We start from the raw sequence: 13746 nt of genomic DNA, 5'->3' as shown, positions 1-13746 counted from the left end.
TCTATACTCACAAAACCTAAACAATGTGCTGTCGTGACAGCATCTGCCTAGCTCATTGCAACATTTTGCGAAAAAAGCAGTGATCACTCAGAGTTGCCTGTCCTAAAATTACTTCAAGAATTCTTCAAACTGTTCATTTTTTAAGCACGAAGCATGTCATGCCTCTCAAGTAAACAGCTTTGCACTGCACCACATCATGCCCAACCAGAAAATTAACCAAGCAATGACTTACTAAAAGTAGCTAAAAATCAGCAGTCTTCTGAAGTCAGCTTGACTTGCAGCTCCTAAAATTGGCTATTATTGAATTAGGGCAAGAAAGGAACAGTTTGAATAAGCATGTCTGTATTGTCTGCGAACAGAGTTTTATTGTTAAGAAAATGCATGTGTGTGCAGCCTCACGAAAATAAAAAGCAAGGAAATGTGTTAAATATATAAAATCAGTTGCCGTCCTTCATGCACTCTCTTTTAGTGCAGTGTAAGGGTTATCACAATCAAACTTGCAGATCCAACACAGTGTTAAAATCTATATGCCATGAAGATTGTCCGAGTTGGTGAGGTTGCAGCAGTAGCAAACCACAGAAACACATCATCATTGCCTCTAGCTGTTAGCTCTCTGGGTCAAAGATGAAGGCGATGTGTGATGCTTGTCAAGGGGAAAGTGTTGCTGAGAGGATGAGAATAGAGGTTTTGTAGGAGATAGCAGCGCCGTGCAGTGCTGCTGCGAAGCCTTCCATGTGGGGCAATAGCTAGCTGTTGGGGACGGTGACATTAAATGCTGGTAGGTCTCGTTCATGCACCAGTCACTTGGAGTCTTTTTGAATACCATGTGCAATATACAAGCTCATGGGCTGGAAAATGGATACACGATTCCTAGTCCCAACATGTGCTTAAACTCATGGCGGGCAATCTTGAGCTGGTCTGCAGCTAGGCAACGTAACAAATCCTTGTAGAAGGTCCAGTAGTGACAGGTGTATGCACAGAAGAATACATATCTATACCTAGATGCATTTAAGGTTTCATACCTCTTATGTCACGGTGGCGAATCCATTCTGGGGGAATAGCCCAGAATGAGCACATGCCAAGTTGCACACACTCTCTGCTGAAGTTGTCTACTACGCCATAAAATAATCAGTAGCAGGTTGTCTATTTGTGTGCATACCCAGAGACCGAATTTGTCACAAATATATACGGCAAGAAAATGACAAATGTCATGCCTTGGGGAAGCAGCAAAGAAAGTGTCATTTAAGAAACTGGGAACAGTGAAAGAGGGCGATGTGTAGGAAGCTGATGGTGCAAGGCACTGTAGAGTGAAAAACATTTCCTAATAAAAAACAACAGGGTTGTGATAACTGCTGTCTACCTTTAAAACCCCCTTTACTCCCCTCAGGGGCCTCTGCGTCAGCAGGCGTTTGGTGCGTTGCGATACCACGTACCCGAGCACCCGAGGGTTGGACCCTCCCGCGTGTAGCCGTGCGCGGCTTAGCCGTGTCCGGGGAAAAGGGGATCCTGGGGGTTGAGCCAATGCCGGGTGTTTGGACCTTTACGGCCCCTCGTCGGCGGCAACATACCCCTTTGGCCTCGGCTTCACGTAGACGGCACCCCCGGACTGGCCCACCCGGGTGGAAATCGGTAGTTTCCTTTTCCTGTCCCCCTCTCCATTCTGCTTCTTTTTCTCTTCCTTTCAGTCTTTCCTGTCTTCTCGTCTCTTCTATTTACTTCCGACTTTCCTGGCAGCGAGCGTTAACCTTGTGTGGGTGGCCAACCTTGGGTACTCCAGATTGGGTTATAGTGGCACCGTACAAGTGGCGAGGGCTTGTCTTGTAAGACCTGCTCCGTCCCCAAGTTGGGCTCGGTGGTGGGCGGTTGGCGCTGCTGCCGAACTCATGACCTCAATATGGCTTCTAGTAAACCACTTTCCCTTGATCGCCCTCTAAAAAGAGGGCGCACCGATGCAACCTTTCAATTCTTTTTGCAAAACAACGAAGAAAACTTCCCTAAGTACCATGTAATCCATAGTGAAAGCAAAACGAGCGTACGTAAATTCTCCCCCTTCTTGGTGGCGAAATGCCTTCGCAACACGATATGACTTGGCTACAAAGCCACAAAAATGTCCAATGGAGATCTGCTCCTTGAATTGAAACATAAAATCCAATATGAGAAAATGAATGACTTGAAATGCATAGGCGATGTAGCGGTCACTGTGTCCGCACATCGAACCATGAACACGAGCCGTGGAGTAATCTCTGAAGACGACTTCATGCACCTTAGTAATGAAGAGCTGCTTGAAGGTTTTCAGCACCAAAATGTCATCAAGGTAGAACGAATTCTAATCCACAAGAATAACGAACAACTTCGAACAAAGCACATTGCACTAACCTTTGGTACCAGTGTGTTGCCTAGTACAGTGGATGCAGACTATATAAAAGTACGTGTTAGGTCGTACATTCCAAATCCTCGGCGGTTCTTTAAGTGCCAGAGGTATGGACATGGATCCCAGACATGCCGAGGAAGGCATACTTGCGTGAAATGTAGTTCGAACGGTCATCCAACAGACACTTGCGACTCATCTCCACATTGCGTGAACTGTGATGGAAGCCATCCAGCCTACTCTAGAACGTGCCCTAAATGGAAGAAAGAAAAAGAAATCATTGCATTAAAGGTCAAAAAAATTATTATATTTCACAAAGCAAGGAAACGGCTTTCGTACTTAGATCACACAAGCTTTTCCGATGTGGCGCGACGGGGGGCAGCGTCACAAGTACCTCGGGAGTCTACCACGGTCACTGATAGTGGTCCGGTAATCACTCCGCCTGCCCCTCTGGTGGCAGCAGCAAATGCTGCTCCATGAACATCGAAGGTGGGCCTGCAGACTTCGGTTCCCCAGGTTCCAAAGCTAAACCGAACTCCACGGCCTGGGACGCGAGTTTCAGCGCCTACTTCACGATCCTCCAGCGCCTCCGAGAAGGTTATGGAGGTCGATCAGAAATCCTTGGCGTCATCGACGCCGAAAGATCAGCGCTCGCAAGAGCGCGCTAAAAGAGATAAAATACCTGTAACTGCTCAAAGAAAGGGACCGGTAACATAAACGGTTACCGTCCTTGTATACATATTTACCTATCTTTACCACGTACTCTTGAACACAGACAACAAATATCTTCCTCAATATGGCTACACAAATAATTCAGTGGAATGCCAGGGGCCTACTTCGCAATCTAGATGACGTCAAAGATCTGCTAGAGTAATATCATCCACGACTGTTCTGTATTCAAGAAGCACATTTAACGTCTACACACGAGAACTTCTTAAAACAATACATAGTTTTCCGTAAAGATAGAAATAATGGCAATTCTACAGGGGGTGTGGCAATCATAGCCCAAAAGTCAGTAGCATGCCAGCATGTATCACTCCACAGCTCATTTGAAGCAGTGGCTGTTCGGGCTATATTGTTCAATCAACTTATAACAATTTGCTCCATATATGTATCGCCTGATGAACGGTTTGACATTGCAGCATTTGAAAAGCTGATTGACCAGCTTCCCGAACTCTACATAGTAATCAGAGACTTCAATGCTCACAGCACATTCTGGGGTGACTCAAGATGTGATGCGAGAGGACGGACAATAGAAAATTTCCTTCTTTCTTCTGGAGCCTGTCTATTTAACAAGACAGAGCCAACTTTTTACAGTCCTACACACAACACGTATTCATGTATAGACCTTGCCATAGGGTCAGCATCACTTCTTCCATACCTGGAGTGGAAAGTCATCAGTAATCCATATGGGAGCGATCATTTCCCAACACTCCTAGAAACAACAAAGTGGCACGATGGACGAGCTTACCCCAAAAAGTGGAAACTTCATAGTGCGGACTGGTCGAAATTCAGAAACGTATGTAAACTGTGCCTGGAAGATGTGGACCACCTAGGTGTAGAGGAACTGGCCAGCTACATCACTGAACATATCCTCTGTTCTGCTAAAAACTTCATACCTCAGTCCTGTACAGATAAAGTCAATGCAAAACCGTGGCGGAACAAAGACTGCCAAACTGCAAAGAAACGCCAGAACAAAGCATGGAGTAGATTTTCACGCTACCGAACCACAGAAAATCTAATAGAATTTAAGCGGTGCAAAGCAAATGGACGCCGTATCCGCCGAATATCCAAAAGAGAAAGCTGGACACGCTGCATATCCTCAATAAACTCATACACGGATGTTAGCAAAGTATATAACAGGGTACGTAAACGAAAAGGACAACGTCCAAATCTTTTTCCTCTCGTCAATGGCTCTGGTGAGTCAATAGAAGACCAAGCAAACACTCTTGGCGAGCACTTTGAGAGAGTATCAAGTTCTGAAAATTATTCCGAAATTTTCTTAAAGCATAAAAGATTAGCTGAAAATATTCCTCTGCGTCCAAAAAAGGTCATCAGAAGGGTACAATAGACCATTAACGTTCCATGAACTCAAGCTTGCCCTAGGTTCTTGTGGGAGCTCGGCTCCAGGTTCTGACACAATAACATATGAAATAATCAAGAATCTGCCTTATGAGACCCTAAACTGCATCTTAGGTCTTTACAATAAGATTTTTGCAACTGGTCATATACCTTCATCTTGGAAAGAAGCAATAGTCCTACCAATACTCAAACACGGCAAAGACTCTTCCTTAGTTAATAGCTATAGACCAATTGCACTGACCAGCTGTCTACTTAAGGTATTTGAAAAAATTATTAACCGTCGCCTTGTGTTCTTTTTCAAATATAGTGGTAGATTCGACCCTCACCGATCTGGCTTACGAAGAGTGAGGTCAGCAACCGATAATCTGCTTCTGCTTGAGTCATATATACGTGATGCATTTGTACACAGCCAATACTGGGTATCTGTATTCTTTGATATTGAAAAGGCATATGATACGGCCTGGCGATATGGTATCCTGCAAGACCTGTCGTCCTATGGAATTTGTGGTCGTATGCTGAATGTTTTACAAAATTACCTATCTGAAAGGAAGTTCCGCATAAGAATTGGCAATGTATTATCGCGCACTTTTATTCAAGAAAACGGTGTACCACAGGGAAGTGTGCTAAGTTGCACACTTTTTATAATCAAAATGAACTCTCTCCGCTCTGTTATACCACCAATGGTGTCTTATTCTGTCTATGTGGACGACATCCAAATCAGCTTTATATCTTGCAACCTGTCCATATGTGAACGCCAGATACAGTTAAGTGTTAACCGGCTCGTGAAATGGGCAGGCGGAAACGGGTTTAGATTCAGTGCAGAGAAGACTACCTGCTGTTTTCCAGATGTAGAGGGGTATGCCCTGACCCTTGTATTACGATGCATGGGAGAAACCTGATAAATAGAAAAGAACAAAAATTTCTAGGTGTAATCTTCGATAGTAAGCTAACCTTCACGCAGCATATAAAATAGTTGAAACTCAAATGTCTTAAAACCATGAACCTTCTAAAGATTTTATCTCATCAGTCGTGGGGAACCAGATAGGTATTGCCTCCTATCTCTTTTTAAAATCCTTGTGTTGTCACGCATAGACTATGGATGTATTGTTTACCAGTCGGCTTCAAAGACAACACTTAAGCTACTCGATCCTGTATCACTTAGCTATCCGCCTAGCACTTGGTGCCTTTCGGACGAGCCCCGTCCAAAGTCTATATGCAGAATTGGATCAGTGGCCGCTGGATCATCAACGTACATATCTGGGAGTCGCCTATGCAATAAGAATCATGTCACTAAAACAACATCCATGCAAAGCACTCATAAGTGATCAGTCCACAAATCAGTTGTATTTAACCCTCTCATGCATACGGACCTCATATGAGGACACAGATTTATCCTGCTATAAAAGTCGTCCAGTTGCTTGCAGCGAGTCACTAGCTGCATGGTGTCCTCATTTGAGGACATGACAACGTTTCTAAACTGCTACACAGATGGCGCTTGCTGTCCACGTTTTTTGAAGCGCCAGTCTCTAAAGGAGAGTAGGCTTGTTCGAGGTCACTGAACGTTCGTAGAAAAGAAAGAATAATTGCTCGACAGGCTATGGTGCTCTTGGACTGTAAAAAATATCTGCGCAAAGAGCAACTTTTGATCCATATTATCTGATTTTGTTGCAGTCTTTTTCTTGACTATGGGCTCGGTACAAGGAAAAGAAGAGGTGTCCTCAATTGGGGACATTATGCATGAAAAGTGTAGCTTTACCTGCAGCGCCACCAAACAAAAATGTACCCGCAGAAAGCCAGACCTGGGCTGAAAGCGCGTGTATTTTCCCGCGCTTTTCGTGCACGGTTGAGGCAGCTCTTGCGGGAGTTTTTGGGTGTGTATAAGTTCCCCATTTCCGTAGACCGTGGGAAAAACGATACTTTTCCAAGATGTCTTCAAAGCGAGGACTGTCCAGAGAGGAAATCGATGCTCTTTTGGACCTCTCATCTGACTCTGATGACGATTCCGACGCAGATGATTGGGAGCAACTACTCACCGACCTTGACACTTCCAGCAGCTCAGAAGAAGAGAGTGATGACCGTGAGCCTGTGCGTGCTAACGGCGCTTCAACAGGCTCTGCTACAAGAGCCCCCTCGAAGACATCTGCCGCGAGAACGGACAGCACAGTGTGGATTGCCGACAAAGACAATGACTATGCAGGAAAGCCTCCCGATTTTCTTGGTGAGCATAGGGTCAACGTGCACGGTACACATCCGATTGACTACTTCCTCGCCGAATTTCCAGACTCATTGCTGGAGCACATTGTTTTTCAAACAAATTTGTATGCAGTGCAAAAAGGCAAAGATAACCTACGGTTCACTCTACCAGAGCTAAAAGTCTTTCTTGGAATGTGCTTGGTAATGACTTATATCAAATACCCAAGAATCAGGAATTACTGGTCCACAGAATCAGGCCTTAGAATGGATATTGTCGCCGGTTCAATGCCTGTAAAGCGTTTTGAGGAGATTCGAAGATTCCTTCACTTCAACGATAGGACCGACACTCTAAGCTACCAGAATGACCGCTTGGCTGGGATGAGGCCAGTCATTGATACACTCAACGAAGCATTTTGCTCGGCAATTGATTCTGAGGAATACCAATCCGTGGATGAGATGGTGATACCATTCAAGGGGCGCTCCTCCATAAAGCAATACCTCCCAAGTAAGCCGAAGCGCTGGGGCTTCAAGGTGTGGGTGAGAGCAGGAGTCTCTGGCTACATTTATCGCTTTGAGGTATACCAAGGGGCAACTGGTGGGCGAGCCAAAGTTTCAAGCGAATTTGGTATGGCCGGAGACGTTGTCATCAGGTTGTCCGAGGGACTTGAAGGGAAAAATCATAAACTTTATGCCGATAACTTGTTCACATCTCTGGCCCTCGTCCGAAAACTCAGAGAGGATGGAATATGGTTTGTTGGGACGTGCCTTGCAAACCGTCTGCAAGGAGCGGATAAAAAGCTAAAGCCCTTGAAGGAGCTCAAAGCAGACGGAAGGGGAAGCACATCAATTTGCACCTCAGTAGACAACATCACAGTGACAAGGTGGCTGGACAACTCGCTTGTTCATGTTGTTTCCAGCTATGCAGGACGGCAGCCCGAAGGCACTACCAAAAGGTACAAAAGAAAAGAGAGCAAAGTAATGGATGTCACCAGGCCATATTTCGTGGAAGTTTACAACAAACACATGGGTGGTGTCGACCTCATGGATTCCTTGATTGCAAGGTACAGAAATGACGTCCGGAACAAAAGGGGCTACTTGAGAATGTTCTTCCACCTACAAAATGCAGCAGTTGTGAACGCCTGGATTGTGTGGCGGTGGGACAAAGGTGCGGAGCATTATATGGACCAACTTGAGTTCCGAAGTCGCGTTGCCAAGGCGCTCATATTTCGCGGCGAAGCAGCATTGAGTTCGAAGCGACGAGGCCGGCCATCCAACGATTCTTCGCCAGCGCCTATAAGAAAGAGAGTGCTCCACCATGTGTCCCTGGAAAAGAGGTTGGACGGCGGGCGCCATTTCCCAAAGAAGAGCGACCAAAAGTACGCCAGCCGCTGTCGAAGTCTCGCCTGCCGCAGCAAGACAAGATACCTGTGCGGTCGCTGCAACGTCCCTCTTTGTCCTGAGTGCTTCGAGTCCATCCACAGTGCATAAGTGGAATGTGCAAGACCGATCGTCAGCATTTCAATTTGAATTGAAATTGTTTCAGTGTTCTAGTATGAACGCTCAATAAGTTTTTGTTACATATATTTATTTTGTACTTAAACCAGAGACTAATGTCGGCTTACAGCATGTTGTCCTCATTTGGGGACAGATCGGAAATGTGATACAGAGACTCTTGATTACTTGTAATAAAATTTTATCATAATCTTTGTGGCCTCCAGTAACACTCTTAAGCAAAAAATAATTTTTTTATCCTCTGGATTTAATTCATGCATGAGAGGGTTAAACAGGCCTTCACACGCCCCGCCGTTCCCGTTGGCAGTAAAATCTGTAGCGGAAAATCGGAGTACTTTTCACAGATCTACAGGAAAGCGAAAGTGCTGAACCTATCCCACCTTGCGAGCAATGTACAGTTACCTGTGACTTGTCCTTTAGAGAACTGAACAAAAAGAGTTGTCCAAGTGCCCTCATCCAGCAATATTTCTTGGCCCTTGAAGACAAGTATAGATCGATGGCATTTTTCACTGATGCTTCGAAGTCGGCAACTTCGGTATCATGTGCAGCCCATGGCCCAAACTTCTCCAACACTAGAACCTTACATAACCATAGCAGCATTTTTACAGCCGAAGCGTACGGTATCCTGATCACTGTTGAATACATAGTGCAGCACAAGGTACAAAAGTCCATAATATACACAGATTCCTTAAGCGTTGTCACAGCCCTGTCCTGTGGCAAAGCAAGCCGAAACCCTGTATTAAACATGCTCCTTAAACACATTCATGTAGCATATAAACAAAACCTTGCTCTAGTTGTATGCTGGGTTCAAGGACACTCTGGCATCGCGGGAGAAAGGCGCTGAACAACATTCTTGAATTGATTCTTTGAGTGTGTTCAATTAGGGTTGTGTCATGCCTGCGTGTAGTTTTTATCATTATTATTTTGGTGCTGTATAAAAAGTGTTGAGACCTTCATAGGAATGTGTTATATAAAGATGCTATGCCATACACCTGCTGTGTGGCACAAGTGCAACAAAGGGGCATTTTATTTGTCTAGTACCACCACTTTCCATGTTACTTAATTAGCACAGTGCAGCACAATTAAAAAAATTCCTCAGCGTGGTACATGTGGCAAATGGCGCAGGTAAAAAGTGTGTGAAAAGTCTTTGACATGCTAGCCTCACTTTACCGATAAGGATTACAAAAAGCCAATTAAGCTGATGTTAGTCCTTTCAGCTGCTCTTATAACCTGTCTTTACAGCCTACCATGGCACTTGGGAAAAGAAATAAACAAAGGTATGCAACGTAATAAAGCTAGTGTCACCGTTTTATTTTGTAACTAAAAATAAAGCAGCTAAATGCAGAGGATTAGAGGAACCTCCGAAAGTAAAGACACCGCATTCGTGTGACAGGGGCGAGCCGCAGGACATTGTTGTGTGCTCTGAAGTCCTTAGAAATAACGCTAAACCTAGTGGAAGAAGAAAACGGATCACAGTTCCTACACAATGCTGGGATAAGTGCAAAGAATGAAGTAAAATCCATTTTTTTCCCATTTGAACTTTTACAAGTACACTAATCTCTTGGGCTGCTCTACATTTCCGATTCTATGTCTTGTTCTATATCCGTTGTGCAGAAAATTTGTGCAGTGACAAAATTGATCGTGCAGTGAGGTGTGCCCATCAGAATCCCTTTATTATCCCAAAATTTGGGAGAAACCGCATAGAGAAAGACACACTAGGTAACTTAGTCGACCCAGTCTGGGATTTTGGGGTAAATAGCATATGCGTATAATGAAAGTACAATCCACGAAGGTCAACCGCGGTTTCCCCCTTCTTCCTCCCCGTCTGCCAATAACGTTATCGTCCGTAGATGGCCGACGCGTCAGGTGCTGTAAACTCGTGAAAGTGATCGTTCGAGAATGCTGCTCATGCCTTCGCAGCGTATACCCACGTCCACCATCGCACATGTTTTCTCGCACTTTTCCCCGGCTGTTAGTTTAAGCACTATCTTCTCTCAAACACGTTCATCAAACCGCCAAGCCCGGCGGAGAGCTTCCCTGAGGTCTGCTATCGGGAAGCGCCTATTATGTTTTGAGTAAAAGCACGGACGTCATCTGGCAAAGGTCCGAGCACCCACAGACATGCCTACAGTCGTCAGCGTATGAAACACGATATTGCGAGTGCTGTATCTCCGCAGCACATAACACCCTGGAAAACGTACTACAGAGAGTAACTGAAAGCACACGAGTTGTTCATGACTCTGGATGCCTCTTATTTTAATGCGGCCGCCATGTTTCAGTGATTCCCAGCGCAAGATTTGCGTAAAGTTGTCAGCGGATGAAAGACTATATGGCGAACGCTGTTTATCCGCGGCACATATTCTGACGCTGCGAAACTTACGATGGCGAGTAACTGAGAGCACATGAGTTCCACATGAATCTGAGCCCTCTCTTACCTTAATCGCGCAGCCATGTACGAGCGATTCTCAATACATTAAGATTCAGCACAGAATCAGTTTAAGGGCTTACGGTGTTTTTGTCGTATTTCATTCGTTGACGACTGTACACGCAAGGACGGACACGCGTGCGCAGCCCAGCAGGCTAATTACCGCGCCACAAACATGCCGGACGCCGTTTGCGAGCCGGATGTTTACATCACGTGGTTTACGTGGATGGATGGATGGATGGATGGATGGATGGATGGATGGATGGATGGATGGATGGATGGATGGATCGATGGATGGATGGATGAATGTTATAAGCGTCCCCTTTGGAACGGGGCGGTGGGTTGCGCCACCAAGCTCTTGCTATTACATTGCCTGATGTCCTACCTAGGTTAAAAAAGACATAGAGAAAAACCAATATGAACTCTCACGACCAAATTTTCTGACCACCTATTGGGAACTTTGCTTTTGTACGTATCCGTTTTCTGTCGTTTCCCTACTTTTCTTCCATCAATCTTCCAATCGCCTCTTACTAATCTCTCTTCCGGACATGTTTACTTTCCCCCAGCTCTCGCTGAACCCAAGAGCTTCAAGGAGGCCAGCGGTGCCTAAATCGACCGCTGGGCAGTTGTCTTCACATTCTAAGAAAACATGCTCCATCGTTTCCCTTAATTTACCGCAGCAAGCACATGCTTCTTCATTCCTATATCTCGCTTCGAAAAGTGATGAGCGTCCCTTTGAGTTATGCCCACAGGGGCGTCTGCGTCAGCAGGCGTTTGGTGTGTTTTGCGACACCACGTACCCGAGCACATGAGGGTTGGGCCCTCCCGCGTGTAGCCGTGCGCAGCTTAGCCGTGTGTGGGGAAAGGGGGATATGGGGGTTGAGGCGATGCTGGGAGTTTGAACCTTTAAGGCCCCCCGGCAGAGGCAACACACCCCTTTGGCCTCTGCTTCACACAGACGGCACTTCCAGGCTGACCCACCTGGAGGAAACCGGCAGTCGCCTTTTCCTGTCTCTACCCTCATCTTCGTCTTTCTCTTCCACTTTTGATATTTGCTGTCTTCTCATCGTTTCCATTCATTTCGACTTTTCCTGGCGGCAAGGGTTAACGTGGTGTGGCTGTCCTACCTTGGGTATAGCATATTGGGTTATAGTAACGGCATACTGCTGGCGCTGTGCGCACTTGTTTACATGTTCTGCCACATCCCCTTGTTGGGCACCCCCCGCAGGGGCGTCTGCGTCAGCAGGCGTTTGGTGTGTTGCGACACCACGTACGCGAGCACACGAGGGTTGGCCCCTCCCACGTGTAGCCGTGCGCGGCTTAGCCGTGTCTGGGGAAAGGGGGATCCTGGGGCTTGAGCCGATGCTGGGTGTTTGGACCTTTAAGGCCCCCCGGCGGAGGCAACACACCTCTTCGGCCTCGGCTTCACATAGACGGCACCTCCAGGCTGACCCACCTGGAGGAAATCGGCAGTCGCCCTTTCCTGTCCTCCTTTCCAATCTTTGTCTTTCTCTCCCACTTTTCCATCTTTCCTGTCTTCTCTTCCCTTCTTTTACTTCCGTATTTCTTGGCGGCAAGGGTTAACCTGGTGTAACTACCCAACCTTGGGCTGGACGGAGCGGCAGCCACGCAACCGCTTCAAAACCCGTTCTTGTTTGTTGTACAGATTCTGGAGTTCCTCGGCACGTGGCAACCCTTGGATTCCTTTTGCGAAGCTATATTCCTGCCTCTATCACCATGTTACGTCAGAGGTCAACACTATGGCGGAAACGCCACATCATCAACCCTTGACGCGGCGTACATCGTGCCCCGACTTGGCTGGCCATTCCCATCGCCTACGACACCAGTCAGCCGGACGTACTTAAGAGCGACGCTTTCATCGGGCCACTTCAGTGGGCTGGACGGAGCGGCAGCCATGCAACCGCTTCAAAACCCGTTCTTGTTTGTTGTACAGGTTGGTAAACACCCGTCGTTGCACGCTAAGCGATCCAGTAATATCTGTCTGCTGCTCTTCCCAGGCCCACTGGTGATTCTTTGTGATTTTTTTGAGTGTATATATGTTGTTAAATTGCTTATGTTAGCTGGGGATGTGGAACAGAACCCTGGTCCTCAAAAGGAGATTCTAGACGCCATTGCGGCCTTGTCGGCTAAAAGTGACGCACGCCATACCGAGGTAATAGGGATGCTATCAGAAGTCCGAGCTAATCAGCAAAAGCTTGAGGAAAAAGTTTCCAGCTTAGCCAGTAGGCTCGCAACAGTTGAATCCCTGGTGGAATCATATGAAGCAAGTCAGAATGGTGTTGATCTACCGAGAGTAGTCGATGAAGCTGTGCGAGACCAAACTGCAGCAATAAGATCTCGGTTGGACGAGGTGGGAGACCGCTCTCGCCGTGACAACCTTATATTCTACGGGATTCCTGACGTCCCAGCTGAGAACTGGTCCGAATCTGAAACTAAAATTCGAAACTGCCTTACCAATTTACTACAGATAACTTTAATAGACGAAGCCATTTCCCGCGCCTACAGGCTGGGTACCTATGCAGTAAATAAACACCGGCCCATAATCGTAAAATCCTCGTCCTCAAAACTTAAGCAAAAGGTTTTCACTGAGCGAAAAAAATTCAAAGGTTCTGGCATTTCTGTTAGCGAAGACTTCTGCCGGGCCACACGCTTGTCACAGAAAAAATTGATTGAATTCGGAAAGGCTAGCGGACAGAAATATGTGCTACTGCTTAACCGTCTACAAATCGACAAAAAAACTTACGTTTACTGCCCGGTAACTGATCGAGTCTGCGAAATACACACAAACGAGCTTCGTTCAACGAATTCTGTCCCCAATGCACCTTCTGATGGCCCTAGCAATTCACAAACATAGCGGAGTCATGGTCCGGTGGCAAAAAATATTTCTCTTCTGTATTCAAATATTCGCAGCGTATGCAACAAGCGGGATGCTTTATCTTCTGTCGTCGACACGTGCAGTGCAGATATTGTTATCCTGACAGAGACAAGGCTTCCTAGCAAAATTGAAGACCGGGAAATTTTGGAATGCGAGGGTGTTTACCGTTTCTATCGACATGACCGTGATGTGCGGCGTGGTGGGGGTGTACTTATCGGTGCTCGTGATTCGATTGCCGCTGCTGCAATTGAGCTTGCGTCACCATTACAG

The 13746-nt window shown here is 46.3% G+C and overlaps 1 protein-coding gene across 1 annotated transcript; it reads left to right on the top strand.

The window, feature by feature from the left end:
- The first annotated feature begins 12378 nt into the window (after positions 1 to 12378).
- On the top strand, positions 12379 to 13455 carry LOC142578494 (uncharacterized). The gene has a single exon (XM_075687874.1). The coding sequence runs from the start codon at positions 12496 to 12498 to the stop codon at positions 13453 to 13455; it is 960 nt and encodes a 319-aa protein (XP_075543989.1). The 5' UTR covers positions 12379 to 12495.
- Positions 13456 to 13746: the final 291 nt, after the last annotated feature.

The sequence above is a fragment of the Dermacentor variabilis genome, chromosome 4, assembly GCF_050947875.1.
Source record: "Dermacentor variabilis isolate Ectoservices chromosome 4, ASM5094787v1, whole genome shotgun sequence".
NCBI classification, from domain to species: domain Eukaryota; kingdom Metazoa; phylum Arthropoda; class Arachnida; order Ixodida; family Ixodidae; genus Dermacentor; species Dermacentor variabilis.
The sequence above is the reverse complement of the archived record's forward strand: the minus strand, read 5'-3'. Positions and strand labels throughout refer to the sequence as shown.

Excerpts from the sequence above, each read along its gene's own strand:
- LOC142578494 (XM_075687874.1), top strand. The coding sequence starts at position 12,496 with ATGCAACCGCTTCAAAACCCGTTCTTGTTTGTTGTACAGGTTGGTAAA.